This window comes from Asterias amurensis, chromosome 9 (assembly GCF_032118995.1).
Source record: "Asterias amurensis chromosome 9, ASM3211899v1".
Taxonomy (NCBI): domain Eukaryota; kingdom Metazoa; phylum Echinodermata; class Asteroidea; order Forcipulatida; family Asteriidae; genus Asterias; species Asterias amurensis.
In genome coordinates, this window is record NC_092656.1 from 4,365,531 (window position 1) to 4,390,682 (window position 25,152).

Here is a 25,152-nt window from a genome sequence, read left to right on the forward strand (position 1 = left end):
GGCTCCCTCTGAAGTGCCATAGTTTTGGAGAAAGAACTTGAGTTTTCGAAATCAACCATCTAAACGCACACAACTTCGTGTGACAAGGGTGTTTTTTCTTTCATTATTATCTGGCAACTTCGACGACCAATTGAGCTCAAACTTTCACAGGTTTGTTATTTCATGCATACGTTGAGATACACCAAGTGAGAAGACTGGTTTTTGACAATTACCAACAGTGTCCAGTGTCTTTAAGTGACACAAGGGACAACGGTATGACCGTGGGTGAATTCGTGGAGAAAGACAACACCTTCTGTGTTAGAGCACCACCCAAGACTCTACTGTATGAATAAGCATCGATCGATTGGTTAAGTATTCAAAGAATATAGACATCCAAGGACGCCTTCAAAATTCTTGAAGTGGTGAATTTAATCAACAAATTACAACTTACACTTCCGAGTGAAGGTAAACGCACGGCCTTTTTTAAGTGGAATAATAATGGACTGTCAATATATTCTATAAGATATATTGGATAAAGTCAAACAGTCTAGAGTAAAAGCAATCAGTGAGAGTAATTAATTACCGACTGACTTAATCACCGTAATGGGAACTTCCAGGGATTGTTAATAACCCATGGCATTGCCATGGACGAAGAGAGTGAAATAATAGGCGCGTTCGTTTAGCTTCCCTGGGTCGACCCTGGTCTGCCCCGGTATGGAGTGGGTCACTTGGGGTGACCTGAGGTACGGTGCATGCCGTCACCGCGAGAAGCAATCAGGGGTGCGTTCCACTCGCGCAAACGACTCGCAACTGTTCGCGCAAACGTTTTTTTATCTTTTGAACGATTGGTGCGTATACGCGATGTCAATATGGCGGCGCACTGAAATGAAGATGGCGCGCACCATACGTAGTTTTTTTTTTTACTTTATTTTGCTGCAATAGTCCTCTTTTTGATATCATTACATCAACTAATTGACTTTGTTATTCCAAATCTGCATTATCATCCACCGAAAATACAATGTAATTATGTTTGTAACAAAGAAATAATACCATATGCTTGTCCGCCATTTTAAAAATCACTCGCCAACACCTCAGAAGTATGTTCGCCTAAAGTTGCCAACGTTCGCCAACGGTGGCGGCGAACAACTCGTTCCACTTGAAATTGTTGGCGACCGTGCGCAACTGTTGGCAACGTTTGCACGAGTGGAACGCACCCCAGGTCTATGTATCATCATTCTTTCCTCGCACAATTAGGGACTGGAACTGCTTGAATAAGGACCCTGCACTCTCACCCTCTCTAGATGCATTCAATAATGCACTGAGGGTCTCACCTAGGGCCAATTTCATAGAACTGCTTAAGCCAAAAATTTGCATAAGCAGGAAGATAGCTCGCTTATTTTACACATGTTACTGGCCGAAATGTTATGCCATATAATTATTTGCTTGTGACTGGTATCTAGCTGTTGTTTACTTAGCATAACAATTGAGTGGAATCTTAGCCAGTAATCTGATTATAATAAGCATTGATTTTTTGGCTTAAGCAAAATTTTGTGCTTAAGCAGCTCTATGAAATTGGGCCCTAGTCAGTAATCTTGCTGGCCAGTTTTTACTTGCACCATGTATATTTTGCACCTGATTTGCTTATAACGGTCCCATGGTTTCACGCGTGCGCCCAGCCACAGTGCGGTAATCTTCAAATTTTCCGAAGCAGCACTTTAAAGGAAGAAGAGGAGAGGGCGAGTGTGATCGTTCGATGAGCTCTGGTCAGGGGCTCACCCGAGTGAGCACCGCGGGGTAGACCCAGAGGGAAGCTAAGCGAACGCACCCATTAAAAGATTGTGGGAAGTCCAAGCGCATGCGCTGTGCAACCAGTCACTGACGGACGTCCGTCTTTCATCCACGCAGGTGGAGTGGTGAAAGCTAAATGGCTTAGACTGCTATATCGACTGCTTCAGCAACGAGCGGTTCAGCTGAGTGATTTCAGTGAATCAAGACAGCGATGTCCTTCTGATGTAAGTAGTCAATGTATCGCATAGGTGAAACTACTTCCCATAACCTAGACTTTAAAGACTATACTTTAATGGCAGACTGATTGACAGCATATTGCGCCATCCACATCACCCTGTAGACCATTACAAGGTGCTATGTAAAAGCAGTAGGCCTACATTTCATCCTTCAACTGTGGTTGTCCAAGATACTTTGCAGGAGAGACAAAACTGTATGTTAAAACACCTTGAGCGTCGCTGAGTTGCGGGTACGCACGCTATATATTGTAAGAAGCCACCATTAAACTAGATCAAAATGGGTGAATCTAGCGGGGACACTTTTAGCGGAGCCTTTGACTACTTGATGTCAACTAGCTCTGCCCATGGGCTGCCGAATGTCCAACGATCCAAGACTGTACTGTCCAAGACAATTTGGTCGATGCTATTCTTAGGGAGTGTCACTGCTCTGCTCATCCAGGTAATTACGCTGAGCAATACATTCTTCGAGTACAACTACACGGTCAGTTTAGACGTCAAATTCGACAGGTCGCTCCACTTTCCCGCCGTGACCATTTGCAACTACAACCCGGTGTTGCGCTCAAAGCTTGCCGACGCCAGCGAAGAGTTTCGGACTGCCTTCGACGTTAACTTTGCCCCACCAGGTCCCCCAAATGAGGCGGGTGAGCCGGCGGATGGGCAGCCGGGAGAAGGCACACAGGCCGCGCCTTCCGGTCAGCAGGGAGGCATTGATGGCAGCCTCACAGCTGAGACATCTGAGACCCAATCCTCCGGAGGGACGGATAGTCCCAATTCGGGTCCCAATTCAGGTTCCCAACAGGTCGGTACCGCAGGGCTAGCCAACGCTAATCCAACCACCCTTAATCCAACCACTGCCAGCACAACATCTCCGGGGACTAACGCGTCCACGGCCACCACTGAGAATGTAACTGAGGTGAGTTTATGCATTTTTCTATTTACATATAGCGTCTTCAATCTTAAATCTTCAAAAGAATAATCCCCATATACAACACTTAAAGGCTATACAGGGATTAGCCCCATTACGCTGGACTCCCTCCGCAAAGAATACTGCATGGACAGACAACTCGTCTCGCTTGCACATCAACAAACATCACGTAGCAGACGATATGTCTTTTGTACAGAAAGTTTCATATAATAGCGAGGAGGTTTAGCTGCACGTTACGCGAGCAAACACGTAAACGTGAACGTCGAAAAATTGTGTTGTTTCTGGGTGACGTCACCACTATTAAGGGCTCATTCATGCTCCCCTATGTCGTCTGTAAGAACGGACGTGAATTATGGTAACTTCAAGTATGCTAAAAACGTGAGGTTTTAACATCACAATGTTCTGACGTTCACGTTCACATTGTTTGTCTCGCGTAATGTGCAGCTAAACCTCCCTTAAATGAATAAAATCTCTCTCATTTTTTTCTGTCATTAGAGAAACGTACCTGGGTATTCCCGATACCTCTTTTACCATGAGTATTGTTTGAAGCTGTGCATGATGTAAATAACTAGGAAGAAACATTGGGTGCGTTCGTTTACCTTCCCTGGGTCGACCCCGGTGTGTGGCGGTTTTCTTTTCCAGGACGAACCTGGGTAATTATCTGCACACGTTCGTCCTGGAAAAAGAAAACGCAGCACACCGGGGTCGACCCGGGCAAGCTAATCGAACACACCCTATAAATAAAGTAAACTTGAGAGTATAACCATTTGAAAATCTGTTTAGTGTCAGTGTGATAGCTCTGAAAAGAACCTGTGCGGTCTCGACGTCTCGGACAGTACGCTCTGATCATCTTCAGGAGAACACAAGTATATTTTCTCATGAAAACAAGCAGAGTGTACCGTTCATAACGTCGAGACCAAACCGGCTCTTTTTAAAGCCAACATTTCCACAAACAAGATTTACACACGGTTGTAGCCGCAACTTTACTATTTTTTTTATTAGAGTTTCTTCCTCTTTTACTATCTTTGTCAAAACTTCAGTCTGCGTTCGCTGTATAGCTTCATGGTCAGTGTGGTGGTGTACAGGGTGAGTCAAAAAGAAGTTGGCCGAGATTTATGATTTCAAAACAAAACAACTGACACTCAAAACCTAAGTGATGCACGTATTCAACAAGCATTATTTCCTGCTTATCTGAAGAAAAAAAAGAATGAACTATATAGGTTTTTTTAGTTGTAAGAGAAGTTATTCATGTTTTACTGAAAGCACTTTTGTTTGTAGCTGTCCCATGGATTGTTAATACTTGATTTTATAATCATCTGAGTATAGAAAATTAAAGAAACACGTTGCCTTGGATCGGTCAAATTGGTCTTGGAAAAGGGTTTGTTATAAAATGCACATGGTTAGAAAGATGATTTTAAAAGTAGAATACAATGATCCACACAAGTTTGCCTCGAAATTGCGTGGTTTTCCTTTTACTTTGCGAACTAACACAGTCGGCCACTTATGGGAGTCAAAAATTAGTCTGTCTAATATATGCATTTTATAGCAAACGGTTACAAACGCTTTTTCAAGACCAACTCGACCGATCCAAGGCAACGTGTTCCCCTGAGGGTATAGACAAAGTCATTGTTTTGTAAAATATTCCGTGGACGTCTTGCAAAATGAGTAGGGAATATACCTCTATTAAAAAAGACGTGAATCCTCTTCGGAATGATAATTTTTTGTTTTTCTTCCTTTCTAATAATATATAAGCAGGAGAAAGTGCTTGTTGTATGCTTTACTAAACTTTTGAGTGTCATTTTGCTTGTTTTGAAAAACATCGTCAGTCCCGGTCAACTTCTTTTTGATTCACCCTGTATGTGAATATGTACTGACGACTGGGTCAACAGTACCGCTGTGTATTAAATAAACACTAATTAATGGAACCATGCCGGAAATCTTTCTGTCCATTAAGCAAAAATGTAACTCTTCTCAATCAACCGCTTTTTTATAATAAAAAAGAAAGAAACAAAATTTAAACCTGGGTTTTCCTACAAGTCCTGGTCAGTGTGGATCTCTTCGTATATTAAAGTAATGTACTCTGGTGACTGGGTCATCAGGATCGCTAAGTAAATAAATTCTAATTAATGGACGATCCGGAAATCTTTCTGGTCATTATTGTGAGGTAAAAATGTAACTCTTCCTAATCAATCGACTTTTATGTCAAAAGATACACAAATATATACCCGTGTTTTCTACACGTCCTGGGGGCAGATTGCAATAATACGGTCTTAGTCAGTGAATATCAATTCTGTGAGTTGTATCATTTTTTACTCTTAGGAACATATATTTACGATACACTGTATCATCATCATAATGCCTCTCATGGGTGTAACTGTAATCTATTTCTAAAACACAATCTCGTCGTGTAGAGCTCTTTGCATCAAATCATCTACAACTAACAAATGCAGCGCTATCTTAAAAAAACCAAAACAAAGACCGATTATAGCCAGCTCAGAGCAGGCTTAAGATTTAAGACTGGCTATAATTAAAGACCGCGCTATTGCAATCCAAAGACTGTCTAAGCGCGTTTCAAGTTAGCCTGCTATAGCGCATAGACTGGTTTAAGACCGCTTGTTGCAATCCACCCCTTGTCATTGTGGGCCTCTCTGTATAATTGAAATAATGGACTCTGTGACTTGGTCAGCAGCATCGCTGAGTAAATAATTTGTATACACTAATTAATGGACAATCCGGAAATCTTTCCGTCCATTATTGTTAGGTCAAAACAGTAGCCCTTTTCAATCAACCTTGTCAATGGTGAATTCAAAAGCGATCCATCGGGGATTGCAAATTTATTCAATGCACTTTTTTTCGCCATGTTTTTTTTTTGTTCTTCTTCGGATCGAGCGACCTGGACTGTGTCACTTCACCTTATTTGGATTTAGTAGTATGCACATCACGTCTTTTTTCACAAAACAGCCATAGATGTCTGAAATTTCTGCTTCTTCTCAATCACACACAAGGAGCCATTACAACAGCTTTATTCAACGTACTGCATCTCTTTGGAACTCCTTGTCTTCTACATGTTTACCTCCATCCTACAATATAGACTGTTTTCAGAGAAATATCAATCTTACCTTGAGCTCCCCTGAGTTCTTTTCACTTTAAACAAAAGTAAAGCTGCTGATAGTAAAAAAAACATTGTGAGAAAACAGCTCCCTCTGAAGTCTCGTAGTTTTTTGAGATATTAAAAGGCTTTAGGGCTGAAGTATTTTTAAAAAGAAATTGCCATCTAGAAGCACTAAAATTTGTGCAACAAGAAGTTTTTCTTGTATTATTCTTTCTCAACTTCGATGACCATTTGAGTCAATATTTTCACATATTATGCATTATGTTAGGATACAACAAGTGAGAATACTGGTCTTTGAACCAAAGGTGTCCTTTAAAAATGTGCACAGTGACTCTTGAATGTAAACGAAAGAAAGCTGTTAACGCTATAATTGCTACTTTCTATTATGGGAGTGTATATGGCTCTGGACCAAAACAATTAACGGGCACCTTGGCAATTACTGCAAACTATCTCAAAAAGTCCAAGCCATTATCTGAACCTAATTGGCTTTTATACAATTATGAAATAGTGTATGCCTTGCCAAGGTCATTATGGTTCGAGTAAAATAAAATAATAGTCACTTTAGCTATAATTGAAACTTTCACCAAATATAGAGTGGATTTTTTATAAAAAGTATTTGAGTGCGTCATTTTGTTGACGGAAAGCGTTTTGCGTAAATATTGCGTGCGGAATAATGACATTGTCACACGAGACAACTTTTACAGGCATCTTTGATGCAACCAACTGGCACTGCATACCACAGGACCACTTTGGTAGCACTTTTGATTTTTGATTTTTTTTTCTTTACCGAACATTGTCTTACAATCCATTTAGGTTACCCATTGAAATGTGAACTGCACTTCTTCTTGGAGATTGCCTGCAACTGGTTGCATGACAATTTCACTTAGCCTTGACAAATATTTATTTGATGATAAACAATGGAAAAGTGCACGCATGCACGATGTTCGCACGATGTTCGCACAACGCTAATAAATGGTAGCCTTTCACACGTGTGTGCACTTTTCATCAAAGATGGTGGTCAGTGACGTCATGTGCGACCAGCCGGTCGGAACTTAGACTTGATTCAAGTCCCGTTGGTCCCGAAAACAGGTTGGGGAATGCAGAGCATCGCAAAACAATAGTCTTCTGGCGATGGCACGGGATTGGGACTTGAGTCAAGTCTAGCCGGAACTGTACCGGCCACTTCGGATGCGGCCTAAAATGACGTAGAGCACAATCCCACGAGCCGGCACCCAAGTCGCAAATATTGAAAGACAAAATATATTCTACGTCATATATGTGGCCACTCCTGTACCATCCCGTGCCGTGGCACGTAATTGCTTTTTTAAAAACTAAACCCCATTAAAGTAAATTTAGGTAATATTGAATTAGTGTGTGTGGGTTTCCCCAAAATGAGTTTTCTCAGAAACGTGTCCATGTCACGCTATGAATAATTATTTAGATGTTGGTACCGACCGGTGCTTGGTGTCTCGTTCTCTTCATACAGGTACAACCCGGTGTCATGGTAAACTAATTGACACTTAATTCCATACATAGAGGCCATTAGTAAAATATTGAAAGCTCTGTATGATTGAGCTAACAACGAGATGTAATGTATATTTGGTTTGCGGTAACACCATGTGTGTATCTACTTGCCAGGTAGAGTTTGTTCTTAGGGAACTGTCTTGCTTTATACTGCCGTGGGGTAGATAATCGGAGGTTCGGGAGACTTCTCAGTTCTGAAAAGAACTGTCCTGCTTTTAACTATTACCAGGGCGGATGGTATAGAAATTAGACTGGACTACTACTTTAGCTTATAGGATCGTAGTTAACTGTACTGCCGCGGAGTCAGTTCTTAAATTGGTCTCAACGTTTCGACTAGCTTGCTCTAGTCAACGAGATGTAACTTACACACAATTAAGACTCTGAGTGCCTTGATGCGTTTTCTTAAAACAAACAAATCCTCCTCTTAGATCCTCTGTGTAAACTGGAGGAACTGTTTAGAGTTGAAGACAGAAGTCACAAATAATCTCCGTCGTGCTAATATACTGCTTGGGAGATGTCTTCCTTTAGCGAATAAAGGACCGGGTACACTCCAAACAAATTCTGGCTTAAATTGATTCCTGTTGTACGTGGATTGATGTGTCTTACACCAAAGATTATTTCATTGGGTTCTATCGGCATGGGTTACATCCAAACTTGGCCCAATTTCATGGCTCTGCTTACCGTAAGCACGGAATCGGCTTACGGAAGCAGGGAATTCTGTGCTTACGGCAAGCGTGTTTCACGGGTTAGCGGCGAATCTTGGCTTCTGCGCGTGCGTACTCAACGTTACTAGGCATTCTACGCTTACACAAGTCTAGCTCAGAAATTCGGCGTTTTCACGTAAGCGGGGAATCGTATTCATTAGCGCAGAATTCAGCGGTAAGCAGAGCCATGAACTTGGGCCCTGGCTTGCTAACTGAAACAAAATTGACTAATCAACGTTAAGTGCACTCTAAAAACTAAACGGACTTGAATCCAACATTTGCATAAGTTCGGTGAGTGACTACACTTTGAAAGTGTTGAATCCAGCAATTTATATGTTAAATCCAGCATTTTAAAGTATTCGGTCAACAATTTAAGTGCCAGTTTAACGTTTAAAAAGCTGATCCAACAATTCAGCAGATTTTTTTTAAAGAAATGTTGAAATAACACTTAAATTGTTGAATTAACCCTTTTTGCGTTGGATCAAAAACTCAAAATTGTAGATTTAACAAACAAAACGCTGGATCCAACACTTTCAAAGAGTAGTCACTCTTGCAAGTGTTGGATTCAACTCTTTTTTTAGAGTGTGTTAGTTAACACTGTGATGGCGTTCTCACATCATACACCCTTTTAATTAATTCAACATAAATGAGTCAACTACATTTAGACAACAGTTGAGATTATCGTTCGATACAATAAATAATGCTTTTACTTATTCACGGCATTCGAATTAAATATACTTTGCCTCTCCAATTATTACTGCGTTTCAAAAAAACTCCTGCAAATTTGAATAATGCTTTGTTGAATTGTTAAATTGAATGATTATTTTGTTAAATTGTATAATGTAGAGCAGCAATAAAAAATAAATGTGTAAATAAATTAAGATTAAAAAATCGAATGTCGCAACGGTAGCCTACATTTGACTGGTCGTATAAAACGAAATTAAATAACCTGTTTCAGGGAGCGTTCGATTTCGCGCGATATAGAATGGTATAGTGGTTTAAATTTGCCGAAATTGACAGAGAAAAATTGTATCATATGGAAGGGTTTTAAAACTCAAAAGGTAAGGTTGTGAGACGTTGTGGATAAAACTTAATTCGTGATTTTCGAGGCTGCGAATAGATAGATTGCATTGACCGCCGTCTTTAATGTAAAAAAAAAAAAAAAAAACAGTGGAAAAGTGCACGCCCGTACGTGCTACCTTCAGCTCTCTACGCTGCATATATCAAAGATGGCGGCCAATGACGTCATTTGCAAGCCATCTATAAAATACAGATTATCTATCAAAACAAAAGCATCAAATCTAATTCTAAAACTTGTCTATCTCGCATTTTGTGTATAGGCTCTTGAGAGCTGGGATGACCGGGAGCAGGGTGACTTCTTCAGAGAGAGAGATCCAAGCTACCTTTTGGAGCAAACACTGATCACGGAGCTTGCCAACATAACGGAGCAAGAACGCATGACGATGGGTCATAGCCTGCCTACCATGCTACTGGACTGCAAATGGAAAGGATACCCCTGCTCACCTTCGTAAGTTTCGTTGTTGTTAAGTCACTGGATATTTTTAGTAATTGTCAAAGGCCAGACTTCTCAATCGGTGTATCCATATAATATGCACAACATAAACAATCTGTGAAAATTTGGACTCAAATGGTCATCGAAGTTGCAAGTGAATAGTGAAAGAGAAAAATACACCCTTGTTGCACAAATGTGTATGCTTCTTGGTCCCTAAAAAGGGCTTCGGGCCTGAAGTCGTTTAAAGGAACACGTTGCCTTGGATCGGACGAGTTGGTCTATAAAAAGCGTTTGTAACCGTTTTTTATTAAATGCATATGGTTGGAAAGTATTTTAAAAGTAGAATACATGTACAATGATCCACACACATTTGCCTCGAAGTTGCGTGGGTTTCCTTTTACTGTGCGACCTAACACGGTCGGCCATTTATGGGAGTCAAAAATTTGACTCCCATAGAATGGCCGACCGTGTTAGTCGACGAGGTGTAAGGAAAACCGGCAATTTCGAGGCATGTTTGTGTGGATCATTGTATTCTACTTTTACAACATCTTTCTACCCATATGCATTTTATAAAAAACGATTACAAACGCTTTTCAAAGACCAACTCGACCGACCCAAGGAAACGTGTTCCTTTAATGTTTGATGAGAAATTAAAGGCAGTGGACACTATTGGTAATTACTCAAAATAATTATCATCATAAAACCTTTTTTGATTACGAGTAATGGGGAGAGATTGATGGTATAAAACATTGTGAGAAACAGCTCCGTCTGAAGTGACGTAGTTCTCGAGAAAGAAGTAACTTTCCACGAATTTGATTTCGAGACCTCAAGTTTAGAATTTGAGGTCTCGAAATCAAGCATCAGAAAGCACACAACTTCATGTGACAAGGGTATTTTTTCTTTCATTATTATCTCGCAAATTCGACGACCGATTGAGCTAAAATTTTCACAGGTTTGTTATTTTATGTATATGTTGAAATACACCAACTGTGAAGGCTAGTCTTTGACAATTACCAACAGTGTCCACTGCCTTTAACTCTTTCTCACAAACTACGTAGAGGGTGCCGTGTCTCACAATGTTTTATACTGTCAACATTGCTCATTTGCTCTCCATTGCTTATTACATGTAAGTTTTTATGCTAACAGTTAATTCGAGCAATTACCAATAGTGTCGTTAACCCAGGTCGTGTGACCCGGGTCGTGTGACCCGGGGATAGTGTGACTCGGGGTAGTGTTCATAAACGTTTCTCACTTTATTTGGAGCTTAACGCTTGTCTTTCTGTTTTTCAGAAACTTCACCTCTTTCTACCATTACAAGTATGGCAACTGTTACACCTTCAACCATTTTACTAAAGGAGACTTGTTTACAAACCGACCGGGTCCCCTTTACGGTGAGTGAACTGTGCCCAATTTCATAGAGTTGCTCTAAGCATAAAAATGTTCTTAGCACGAAATTTTACCCTTGATAAAAACAGGATTACCGACCAAATTTTCACATGATTTTCAGGATAAGCAAACAACAGCTCAATACCAGTAACAAGCAATATGCAACAAATGGAAATTTTGTTGGTAGTCCTGTTTTTATCAAGGAAGAAATTTCATGCTGAGCAAAATGTTGTGCTCAGCAGCTCTATGAAATTGGGCCCTGCTAGCTTGTGGGATATTAAAGTCAGAATTTACGCGTATTTACCTATATACAAGTCAAAATAAAGTGAAACGGAACATTTACGATTTTTGCCTGATGTATTTTGGGTTCACTCCATTTTCACTTCATAACTAGACAAATAGACCTCTCTATAAACATTTTCTGTTAAAGCCAAATTCGTGGAAAATTACTTTTTGAAAACTACGTCACTTCAGAGGGAGCTGTTTCTCACAATGTTTTATACTATCAACCTCTCCCCATCACTCGTAACCTAGAAAGGTTTTATGATGATAATTATTTTGAGTAATTACCAATAGTGTCCATTGCCTTTAATGTTGTGCTATTCCTCTGATTGCAGGTTTATCCATGCGTCTGTTCGTACAACAGAACGAGTACATGCCGGATATAACCGAATCGGCTGGATTCCGACTCGTTGTCCACGGCCCTGACAAGATGCCATTTCCTGAGGATGACGGCATTGCCATCTCACCGGGATTCCAGACCGCTGTAGCGGCTCGTATCGTAAGTAATGGGAGAATAAACATTTCTTTTGAAACGTCACAGCCCGAGTTTTTTGCCAACCATGGTTGGAAAACTATTGAAAGCCATAAATGCATATCAAAAACAGATCGCTACTGTTTGTAACAATGTTATTACTGTAATATTCTTGGTTGGGTTTGGGTCCTTCTTCCTCACGTACGTGCGGAGTAGTAGTACTTAAGTTAATCGGGAGGGATTGAACTTGAAGTTGACGTTGAATAATTAAAGTTCGCCACAGAACAAACAAATGACACAAGTTGAACTCGAAAGTAAGTTGATGTCAAAATAAACGATTTTATTAAGAGTTCTCTGCTCGAACCCTCCTGTTCTCCAGTCTAGCTCAAACTAAACTCTTCTTACGTTCATTTTCTTTATTCCAAACCTTGTCATTAATTATCTTCTAAATCACAATATTCTTAATTCCAAACCAACCGCGCACACGCTCGCGCTTGGTAATTAGCTCACGCTTTGCAGTTGGTTTAGGGTTGATCACTACAACTCAAACATTGATTTAATTTTGCTGAAAACAAAAACAATTAACTATGGGAGGTATTTTATTTAATTGAAAGTTTGTGGAAAATGTTGAATTTTGCTAAAACATCTGACAATACGATTGAGTGTTTTACAAACATTCGGCAGTCCATCAACCAAGGCGGTTTGTTTGACAGCAAAAGAAATGTCTTGAGGCCGTGTTTGAATTTGCGGCTACAGCTTACGGCTACAGCTTAATACGGCTATGACTGTTGCTTTATAAGGGTACATCCCACTAAATAAACTCCCATAGCATACAGTACAACATGCTAAATATTCAAAAGTACACGAGAAATACTTAGAACTCTCACAGCTGCTTACAGTATGGGAAAAATTCTACTGCTTTTGTTATTATGTTTTTGTTTTGTTTGGTGATTCATAATTTTGTTTGTTGGTGGGTTTTTTTTTCTGATTTGCAGATGACTATTGAGCGTCTGGGCAGCCATTACAGTAACTGCACTAATCATACAAATAGCAATGATATCTTCAAAGAGGTCTATAATGCAACGTACAGCTTAAAGGTATTCAACATTTGATTTTGTAAAGACTAATTTTATAACTTGTAAGGGGAAGCAAAGCTTCTTTAAGATGTGGTCTCTCTTCCAGGTAAATACAAGCAAATTGATGTTGTATGGATAAAATAGTCCGAGTCCGTCTTATCGGTATTCGATAATGCTTTTGTACCCAACGAGCACAACACAAAAATTCTGACAGACGAACGGAAACTTTAGACCCCTCCCCAACTCATTCTCTTTATTTGGATAATATCTTTGTGATAAAATGGTCCAGCCGTCGATTTCACCAAACTCTTCCTAACTTAGGATTAATCTTAGGACTTAGGCGAGTTAAGTTCCGCATCCAAAGACGTAGGACGCATTGAACCCATCCTAAGTTACGACGGGTCACTCACATCCTCACTTGAGATAGGATTAATCTAGCGTTTCGTGAAATCGGTTGCTGTCTCATAGTCAAATGCACAGTAACCTCAACTTAGACAATGTCTTTTAAGACACTGGACACTATTGATAGTTGTCAAAGGCCAGTCTTCTCACTTGGTGTATCTCAAAATATGCATAAAATAACAAACCTGTGAAAATCTGAGCTCAATTGGTACTCGGAGTTGCGAGAAAATAATGGAAGAAAAAACACCCTGGTCACACAAAGTTGTGTGCTTTAAATGCTTGATTTCGGGACCTCAAAATCTAATTCTGAGGTCTCGAAATCAAATTCAAATATTTTAGTGGAAAATTACTTCTTTCTCGAGGGAGCTGTTTCTCAAAAATGTTTATACTATCCTATCAACAGTTCCCCATTACTCGTTACCAAGTAAGTTTTTATGCTAACAATCATTTTGAGTAATTAACCAATAGTGTCCAGTGCCTTTAATAAAATTCGTGGAAAATTACTTCTTTCTCGAAAACTACGTTACTTCGGAGGGAGCCGTTTCTCACAATGGTTATACTATCATCAACTCTCCATTGCTCGATACCAAGTAAGTTTTTATGCTAACAATTATTTTGAGTAATTAACCAATAGTGTCCAGTGCCTTTAATAAAAATGGTGTTTTATACATGATTTTTGCAGGCCTGCGAACGTAGTTGTTATCAAAACCACGTCATCAAGGAATGCAAGTGTTTCGATCCTCACTATCCAAACTCGCCAGACAGTGGGGTGTTTCCATGCCAACTAAACGACGAGAAAGGTAATAGGCTACTCACCACTATAACCTGAGCGACTAGTGCCAAAGTCGTGACTATTAATTGCTTGGTCGAGTCTCGACTACCATTTTTCAACTACTCGGTTAATCGTGCCGCCACGACTACCTACACAAATAGCCGCGACTCAGTTTCACGACAACATAACTTACTTACGAAACACAACCTGACATCTGTGACACAATTCTTCAAGCCTTTCATCGAATTTTAATATATTGCGCCTGCAAAATAATTAGTCGCGACTAGTGCCAAAATATTTGAGCCACAACTAGTCGAGTAGTCAGAAAACGGTCAATTTTGCCATACCGTTTATAAATACATGCCCCAAAAACTAACTGGGTTAGTTCGTTCACCCTAAAAGGTCACCTACATCTTGGGATGACTGAAAATGTTCAAGTTTTAAGTTAAACCTCAAAGTAGTGCGCCCCCTATATCTGGAAGCACTTGATCCGCCCCTGAAAATCTACGTTGGCTTAGCGTCCTGAACCTCCCCTGAGCCAATCGTTTGGCCGACGACGACACCAACAGATTCTAACCATTATTCCATCAATGACTCAATTATTAGGGAGGTTTCGCACGCAAACGGACACGCATAAGCGTACGTTTAGCTATCCATAACCTACTTACATGAAGCAAGCAGGCTATCAGTGTCGCCTGCACGTATTAGCGGATAACGAGTAGCGTATGACGTCATAATGATGACGTATCCGTCGCACTAAACGTATCCGTTCGCATGCGAAACCTCCATATAACCTTGCTATCTAGGAATAGACTATACAGACTGAAAAACAAAATGAAGCAATTTTAACTCATCATAACTTCTCATGTATTCTCACAGCTATAGACTGTCTAACAAGACTGGATGACATGTACAAAAACGATTCCTTGCAATGTAATTGTTATCAAGCATGTAGGTAAGTCATTTTGAGTTCGGTTAAAGCCATTGGACCCTTTCGGTACAGAAAAAAAAAACGTTCACAGATTTACAAATAACTTACAGGGTTTACAGAAGGTAGTGGTGAAAGACTTCTCTTGAAATATTATTCCATGAAATGCTTTACTTTTTGAGAAAACATTAAAATAATATCAATTCTCGATAACGAGAATTACGGATTTATTTTAATTACGTGTCATGACACACGGCGAAACGTGCGGATACAAGGGTGGGTTTTTACCGTTATTTTCTCCCGACTCCGATGACCGATTGAGCCTAAATTTTCACAGGTTTGTTATTTGATATAGAAGTTGTGACACACGAAGTGTGGGCCTTGGACAATACTGTTTACCGAAAGGGTCCAACGGCTTTAAACAAAATACTAGTGTTACATTCTGTTCTCATCTTGTAGACCAACTTTCTGCGTTGTTATACAAAGGCCAACAGCACGAAGATGGAATGGGGAGTTAACATAATACAAACAGAAAGGGTAAAATCAAAAGCGACGAGTGCTTTCAAAGTTGTAGCTCAACATAAGGACATTTTATAGTGATGTAGTTTTCTCACATTTTTAGGCTGAAATCATAACTTTAATATGTTGCTCACACATTCTTCAAAGTGAAAAGATAACAATAATTCCGAAGTTAAGAGTAACTTCCTGAGCATTATAATGTCGGAACATGAAAGTCTTTTTCGACTCTCTGCCAATAATAATTTTTACCAAAACTTTACAAAGAGGGTGTGAATCTTTTTATCCTTACCGAATTTAGTGAAGTTACTTCGCCATGCACTTGTACTTACTGTCTCTGTATTTGTTTCCTTCCGATTTGCCAGTGAGACAAACTACCTGACTTCAGTGAGTTCATCCGTATGGCCCGCTGATCAATATGAGGTAAAACAAGCATGTTTGTGTACTGTAACTGTTTGTTATAAAATGCATATTTTGGTTAGAAAGATGTTTTAAAAGTAGAATACAATGATCTACCAATTTGCCTCAAAATTGCGTGGTTTTCCTTTTACTTTGCGAACTAACACGGTCGGCCATTTATGGGAGTCAAAAATTTGACTCCCATAGATGGCCGACCGTGTTAGTCGACAAGGTAAAAGGAAAAACACTCAATTTTGAGTGATACTTGTGTGGATTATTATATTCTACTTTTAAAATATCTTTCTTATCATATGCATTTTTAACAAACGGTTACAAACGCTTTTCAAAGACCAACTGGACCGATCCAAGGCAACGTGTTCCTTTAACCCTGGTATTTCTGGTTCACATAGCAAGCACCCGTGTTTACAGGTTTCCTCATGCTTTATAGCACGCACCCTAGTTGACAAGTTTGAACATGCTTACAAGCATAATTATTAAGTTCACTTGTGAGGCATACTTGTTTTCTTTACCAAAAATATAGAATTATAATTTGCTTGTAAAGTCAATTGGAAATAAATAAACCGAGAGAGAGGCACTTGACTGCTTAATTATGTTTATGTATGCCCTGTTTACGTGTGTTGTGTTGTTAGCCTTTGAGAACACTCTGCTGTAAAGTCGAAACTTCAGACCTTTACTTTATACCGTAGGTCCTATTGAGTAAACCGATTGTAACAGTCTTTTTTCTGGTTTATAAATATATAGGCCTAAATACATTTCTTAACTGACTCGTTTCCATCAGGCTAAACTTTTCCGTGATATCATTGATCGTAATGAGGAGGTACGAACCAACCTGAGGGGAACCTCACCGGGCGAATGGGTCAAGTAAGTTTAAACCACTCCAAACACTCAATTAAAGGCACTTGACACTTGGTGATTACTCAAAATAATTGGTTGCATAAAAACATACTCGCTAAATGTAAAAGAGTGAAAAACACCACTCTTTACATTTCGAGATGTCCCTCATGTGGCTCTTCAAAAAGAGTGGTGGTTATTTCACTCTTTTAGAGGGGTTTCACTCCAGGACAGAGTGAAAAATAACTCAAAAAGATGTAAACTTCAATCTAAAAATGTGGAAGACCACTCGAAAAAGAGTTGTCCTTCATATAGCTCTTGAAAGACTGCCTTTTCACTCTTTTACATTAAGAGAGTACTTGGTAACGAGCAATGGAGAGCTGTTGATAGTATAAAACATTGTAGTAAACGCTTCCCTCTGAAGTAACGTATAGTTTTTGAGAAAGAGGTTATTTCTCATCCTAAATATTGCAGGTCTGACGCCCTTTTTAGGTATCTGAAAGCACACAAATTAATTGTGCAACAAGGGTGTTTTTTCTTTCATCATTCTCTTGCAACTTCAATAACCAATTGAGTCCAAATTTTCCCACATGTTTTATTGTATGGCTATGGGATACACCAAGTGAGAATACTTGCCAGTGACAAATTACCAAAGGTGTCCAGGGATTTTAAACGTTTGGTAGTTTGAACCCACTGTGTGTTTTAGTCTATATAGTTGTAAGTACCCAAGAACCAACCTCTAAAAAGTTCATTTTAAAAGGTGGTAGCGTTTTACAGATATGGCTGAAAATCTGGAGCGTTACTGCGGTAACGACTCCTATAAAAAGTGATATTTATGTTCCATCACAACAGTACTTTGAAATGAAATGGGTTTCTCAAAATGCATTATACTATTCAAAACTGCTGCACTTTTATTTACCACGTGAGTTTTTAATGCCATTAATTTTCTGAGTCATAACCAAACATAATATACAGACCCCATGATGCCCTTTTGAGTTGTTTGTTACATAGGTACTCCGCCAAAACAAATCAGTTTTAAAAAAGATCAACTATCCTAACTTTCTTATTAGACCTAGCCAAATACTGCAAAACTGTTCACATAACATTAAAATATTTATATTTCTTTTGACCTATTATTTCAGATAAAAAAATGACACACGATTATGTGTAGCGTCGTTCAAGTTACAGAGAAACTACAGATTGACTTTTGGTGGTCACTTTTCTAAATTGGTGTGATTTTCTCTTTTTATCACCAAACAGGCGAAACGTCGCCAAAGTGGATGTCTTCTTTCAGGAGTTCAATTATCAATACATCAAACAGTTGCCTGCTTACGCTGTAAGTAACAATTGGTTCTTAATCTTGGGGTTTTCAAAAAGTAGGGGTATCGTAATAAAATGTGTTTTAGAACATTAAGGGTGTCGGAACATTGGGGTGTCGGAACACAGGGGTGTCGGAACAGTAGAGGTTTCGGAACATAGGGGTTTCGGAACATAGGGGTTTCGGAACAAGCTGCCGGGACTTGGGTGTGTCAAAAATAGGGGTGTCAGAACAATAAATGGGTGTCGGAGACGGGGTGTGAGAGCGTATGAGTGTCGGAACATTAGGGTGTGCTGGAACATGGGTGTCTGAAACATAGGTGGGTTGAAACATGGGTGTCCAAACATGTGTGTCGGATGATAGGGGTGTAGGAGCATGATTGTGTCGGAACATGGAGCGTCCCGGAACACAGGGGTGTCGAAACAAAGGAGTGTATAGGAGCATATGAGTGTAGGAACATTGGGGTGTGCCGGAACAAAGGGTGTCTGAACTGGGGCTGGTCATCTCGCCACCTAGCAAGCTCGCCTCCAACAAAGTCGCCCCCTGCAAAGTCGCCCCCTAACCGGCTCGCCCCGAGTTGTTACAAAGTCGCCCCCTGACAATGTCGCCCCCAAACAATGTCGCCCCCTAGCAAAGTCGCCCCCTGACAATGTCGCCCCAAGCCAATGTCGCCTAGCAAAGTCGCCCCCAGAAAATAGTTAAGGGTTAGGGTTAGGGTTAGGGTTAGGGTTAGGGTTAGGGTTAGGGTTAGGGTTGGGGTTGGGGTTGGGGTTGGGGTTGGGGTTAGGGTTAGGGTTAGACCTTCCACAAGCACATTACTTCATACGTAATTTTTTCTGAAAATGTTTTAACTATATTTTTTTACCATAATTATTGTAGCCTTAATTATTTTCCGAACAACATCTGGGGGCGACTTTGCTAGGGGGCGACATTGTCAGGGGGCGACATTGTCAGGGGGCGATTTTGCTAGGGGGCGACATTGTTTGGGGGCGACATTGCCAGGGGGCGACTTTGTTTCAACCCGGGGCGAGCCGGGTAGGGGGCGACTTTGCATGGGGTGACTTTGTTGAGGGCGAGCTTGTCAGGTGGCGAGATGACCAGCTTTCGTCTGAAACATAGGGGTATCGAAACATAAAAATATATAGGAGGATTGAAACATGGGTATCAAAACATGGGGTGTCGAACATAGGGGGATTAGAACAGAGGTAAACTCTCTGTGTGAGAATGTATCTGTGGGGCAGAAGATGTAATCGTCTGTGCTTAAAACCACAATCTGGATACAGTGAAGGTGCCTGACACACGAAGGTATTATTAGTTGGGTTAATTATAGCCGGGCCTGGTATTAAGTCTGTTGATCCGTCTGGTCACATCTCACGCTAGTCATTATTTATTCAAAAGTATTGCTGTTCAATAGGTTTTTTCCGTTTAGTTAGCCAACCATTCACCAAAGAAGGGTTCGTAATTTCCCCCAGGCTATTTCTAACTCTCAATAGACTTTTTAAAAAGAATTACCAGTCAACACTTTTCGATGAACAAAATAATACTAAAATGACCACTGATGCAGCACCGGTGCTTGACAAAATCAATCGCACGCATTCCATCCAAAATTCTGGTTGCCGGATTAGGAACTGTTCTTTGGGGACCTTGTCAATTCAATATAGCCTGAAGGCAGTATTTGGATTTGTTGTGGTGAATAAACAACACCGTTTCTATTTACCGAGGACGAGTTGCAAGTTTTATAGAGTCAACAGAACTTCTGCTTTACTTGAGAAAAAATCGCGCGCATATCTGAAGTCTGGTTGTTGTCACTTCAAATATGTTGCCTGCGTGCTGATTAAAGGAACACGTTGCCTTGGATCGGACGAGTTGGTCTATAAAAAGCGTTTAGAACCGTTTGTTATAAAATGCATAATGGTTGGAAAGATGTTTTAAAAGTAGAATACAATGATCCACACAAATTTTCCTCGAAATTGCGTTGTTTTCATTTTACTTTGCGAACTAAGACGGTCGGCCATTTATGGGAGTCAAAAATTTGACTCCCATAAATGGCCGACCGTGTTCGTCGACGAGGTAAAAGGAAAACCGTGCAATTTCGAGGCGTGTTTGTGTGGATCATTGTATTCTATCTTTAAAACATCTTTCCAACCATATGCATTTTATAACAAACGGTTACAAACGCTTTTCAAAGACCAACTCGACCGATGCAAGGCAACGTGTTCCTTTAAACAACAGCGTTTCTATTTACTTGGGGTGAATTGCAAGTTTGGTAGAGTCAACAGAACTTCTGCTATACTTGACAAACAAAAACAATCAACGCATTCTTAAAGTCTTGTCGCCGGATTGCGGACCATTCTTACAAATTGTGACCTTGTGGTTTATTCAAATAATTACCTATTTATATAGAGGATAAGTCGCAAGTTTTGGTAGAGGATGCAGAACTTTAATTTACTTGGTGTAAGCCCCTTATTAAAATCTTACATGTGGTAAAATCGGTAGGTTTTCCCAAGAGATTATTTATTTATTTCCTTTATTTACCCAGTGAGCCAAATCAGTAAAAAAAACTGGTTTCCATTTGGGCCCTGCGAACAAAACAACATGTTAAAAGTAAACATAAAATCACATGATAAAATTACGATATAAAAATTACGTAAATATTTAAGAATGTTACGGAAAATTAAAAGCAATATAAACAAAAAAAATAAGAGTAAACAAATATATTACAAGATGTAATTATGTTAATTATTAATTACATTATGTCCCCCATAGGAAACTAACATGGACTGAAGGAGGTTAATTCAAAAGAGTGCGCTGTCAGAATAATGTGTACCCAAATCCAAGGGGGACGCATCATCACGTGAGCATTCTCGTCGTGACGTTAGTGCACCTCGGGTCAGCCCCAAGTGACCCTATCCACAAGCGGGGCACTCGGGGCTCGCCCGAGATGCACTGACGTCACCACGGGAAGGCTCACGTGCTGATGTGTCTGGGGGGTTTTCCAGGTAGGGCGTGGGTTAACATCTGCACACGTTCGTACTGGAAAACAAAATAGGCGACTTTTCCCAGGAAGAACGTTGGGTGTGCCCACGTTCGTCCTGGAAAAAAAAAATACGCCACATCGGGGTCGACCCAGGGAAGCTAATCGAATGCACCCAATATGGTAAACAAGGGCTGAAGGAAGTGGTTCAACAGAGGGCGTCATAAGACAAAATAATTATAGACACCTCGAGGGAGTGAATCTACTGCAACACGCCTGTTTGTTAAACCAAGGTAGATTTCACAAAGAGTTGCGGGGACTAGTCCAAACATAGGACGAGTAACGCGTCCTCGTCCTGAGTTACTCGTCCTAACTCGAAATAAGACTAGTCTTAACTTTTTGTGAAATTCACAAGAACATCTTTGTGTGAATATTTTGTTTCCACAGTTTGTCAATTTGATAAGCGACGTCGGCGGTCAGCTTGGACTCTGGCTGGGTCTGTCCGTTCTGACAATGTTCGAGTTTGTTGAAAGCTGCGGCTTTCTCTTCAGGGTGTGTTTCGCCAAGATGGCACGCCGGAAAAAGACGACCTGTACACCCGTCAAGAACCTCAAGATATTCCCGGTCGATAACCGAGGTGTTTCGTTGGAGCAGTTTTAAAAGTTTACTTTTCGAAATCAATCATAGTTTTATTTATTTTAAGAAAGTTGGATCCTGTCAAATCTAAGTAGCTAATAAATTGTTTAATATTATTGTCCTTGTCTTTCAAATGAAGAGTCTTTCGATGATACGCGGGCTTTGGTGTAATACATAGTCTTAAAACTGACGCCCTTCTTTATTCTTTATGTATAAACCTATTGCATTATGAAGTAGAACCGGCCAATGAGAAAAATGGTCTGAAGCATTGAGAGAAAATTATCTTGATCTTTTGAAATCTTAGGAAATGTTACGGATTCTCCAATAATATTGTGTGTAAAGTTTATGTGAAATTTATATATATATGAGTAAATGGTCAGTACACGATCGTGCCTTGATGGGGAACTGCTTGTCTGCTACCCATTTGTAAATACTTCAAGTAGATTTATCAAATTTATATATATTATAATATAGGTTTTCTTGGTCAATTTCGGCAAACGAGCAGCCAATTTAACCATTTAGCTATTCTATTTCGCGCGAAAATCGAATGCTACTGAAGAAGGGTAAATCGATTTCGTTTTATGATTAGTCAAATGTAATGGTGCGTCATTCGATTTAAAGCCATCGGACACTTTCGGTAAACAGTATTGTCCAAAGGCCCACACTTCGTGTTTCACAACTTATATATAAAATAACAAACCTGTGAAAATTTAGGCTCAATCGGTCATCGGAGTCGGGAGAAAATAACGGGAAAACCCACCCTTATTGCCGCACGTATCGCCGTGTCATGACATGTGTTTAAAATAAATCCGTAATTCTCGATAACGAGAATTGATAATTTTTATAATGTTTTCTCAAAAAGTAAAGCATTTCATGGAATAATATTTCAAGAGAAGTCTTTCACTATTACCTTCTGTAAACCCTGTAAATTATTTGTAAATCTGTGAACTTTTATTTTTTTGTCTGTCCCGAAAGTGTATAATGGCTTTAACAAAATAATAATTCAATTTAAGAAATCATCAAAGCAGCATTCAAATTCGCAGACGCTTCTTGAGGCGTGTGTGTCACGAAAAAGAATGACGATACGCTAAATTGAACAGAGTTCTAAAGAAATTTGACTCGACTCAAAACGCCATTGAATGGCCGAATTCTGAATTTGAAACGCAGTAACAACTGGAGAGGCAAAACAGCTTTAATTCGAACGCATGAAAATGAAATTGACTGCTCATTTGCCGAATTTGACCGAGAAAACCTATATTTATAAAATGTTTTATTCTCAAGGTGTCTTGAACTGTACCCCGTAAAAGCAACACTTCAAAGAGAAGTGTAGGGGTTTAAGATGTAGGAGGAAAACCCATATGGGGAAAACCAAGACAATCAGGTACGGATTGAAAACCCAACAAACATGCAAGACTCTGGTCTAATGTGGGATTCGAACCAGTCTTCACATAAGGTGAATAAACCTTCAATAAATGCATGGCACAAGGGTAACAGGGTTTGCTCATCTAATGGTTTCTATACAAAAGCTTGCCTCGATTTTATTTGACATATAGCAACTGTCTCTATAGTCTGAGGAATTCAAATGTTTTCATATGACTAAGCAAGCCACTGTACGAGACATTAATCAAATCTAACTCGCAAATGGCTATAGTTTACTGCAACAACTGGGGTGTAAACATTTACGCAATGCATTTTGTCACATATAAGATACAGAAAATGAATAAACGTTTACATCTTTACGGTTTTAAAACCACACTAATTTCTGCAGCACAAGAGACATTCTTCTATAGCTGTAACTCACTATCCCCCTAAAAAGTAGAGAATTATAATTGTAAATAAATTTCATTGTTGGAGAAAAGTGGAGCTGGTTGCCTGTAAATTGCTTTGTGTTTATAGATATGTAAGTAAACAAAAATAATACTGAGTGCTTATAGTGACGCCCTTCAGACGTGAAAATTCGTTTATAAGACTAGTCGTCACAGTTGGTGTATCTCAACATATCCATAAAATAACAAACCTGTGAAAATTTGAGCTGAATCGGTCGTCGAATTTGCGAGATAATAATGAAAGAAAAAACCCTTGTGTTGCGAAGTTGTGTGCTTTCTGATGCTTGATTAACTTGAGGTCTCGAAATCAAATTCGTGAAAAATTACTTCTTTCTCGAAAACTACGTCACTTCAGAGAGAGCTGTTTCTCACAATGTTTTATACCATCAACCTCTCCCCATTACTCGTAATCAAGTAAGGTTTTATGATGATAATTATTTTATAAAATGTACAAAGTAAACCATGTTTGCTCTTTATGCCTTTACAGTTACTATTTTAATGTAATGAATAGGTTTACTGATTGTTTGATTGTAAAAAAAATGTATGTGTATTGAGTATATTTATGCATAGGTCAAAAAGTGACAGAAGTGTAACATTAAAATTATTATTATTATAGTAGCAAGCTGAAATTCGTGTAGTGAACGTTGTCTATTTTTATGTGCGTAATGACAATGCAAGCAGGTTATCGCAAAGCCCTTTTAATTATGCACAATTTAACACACACTTCACTCAGCATCTGATCTTCCGCTCTGAAAAAGTAGACCCAAAGAGTAGCCAGCAATTCTATCAATATCGTTGCAAATTACTCTTATTTTTCCACCCAAAGGTTGTAAGTTAAATCAAATGGTAAAGTATAGCATTCTATGTAGCCTTTATCGTGTAAAAAGAGAAGGTCCTAACCTAAACATTGGGGTACAAAAATATTAGTTGCGCACGAATTTGTAGAATGGATTCCACAATATTGCTTCTTAATCGATACCAAGATTTGACTTTGAAAGGGTCTGTTTCTAAGACTCTTTATCGTAACTCCTTTATCGATTTTGAGATATCGATCATGATTGATTGTTACTTGTTCACTATGCGACGGCACATTACAGTGTTCATTGCGTACGGATGTCGTCATTCCTCATTACACATCTAGCTGAAACACTAAACAAGAGTAAGTTTATGGTTTTGTTATCTCATTTTTAAACATTCTTTGTAGGTATTGCATTGAATTAAAATCTAAGGTACAACTGGTAGTGCGGCAGATATGTGATGGGATTGGGTCTTTGGTGATACAAGAATGGTATTTGGCAAGCAGTCAGAGCGTGTCATCACCAGAAACACCTTTGTCTATTAGGCCATTGCAAATCGGTCAAATTTTGACAAAAACAAAGCTAGACTATATAACAAGCGTTGGCGGCCATTTTGTATTTTTGTTTTAATTTTTGTAATTTATGACCCGATAGCCGAATATATTTCGACATAATCGGACTGTTTGCCAAGTTCTATGCTTGTATCATCAGAGGTAAGCCTCTCCATTATAATGT

The 25,152-nt window shown here is 39.5% G+C and overlaps 1 protein-coding gene across 2 annotated transcripts; it reads left to right on the forward strand.

Annotated features, from left to right (window-relative positions):
* The first annotated feature begins 1,933 nt into the window (after positions 1 to 1,933).
* LOC139942272 (epithelial sodium channel subunit alpha-like) lies at positions 1,934 to 24,249 on the forward strand. Of its 2 annotated transcripts, XM_071939068.1 has the most exons (11): positions 1,934 to 2,916; positions 9,609 to 9,796; positions 11,072 to 11,172; positions 11,785 to 11,948; positions 12,917 to 13,018; positions 14,082 to 14,199; positions 15,051 to 15,126; positions 15,981 to 16,038; positions 16,814 to 16,896; positions 18,127 to 18,202; positions 21,606 to 24,249. In XM_071939068.1, the coding sequence occupies exons 1-11, from the start codon at positions 2,281 to 2,283 to the stop codon at positions 21,816 to 21,818; spliced, it is 1,815 nt and encodes a 604-aa protein (XP_071795169.1). In that variant the 5' UTR covers positions 1,934 to 2,280; the 3' UTR covers positions 21,819 to 24,249. The 2 variants fall into 2 exon arrangements, with proteins under 2 accessions (XP_071795169.1, XP_071795170.1); XM_071939069.1 differs by lacking the exon at positions 16,814 to 16,896 and having other exon boundaries at positions 21,606 to 21,803.
* The last annotated feature ends 903 nt before the right edge of the window (positions 24,250 to 25,152 follow it).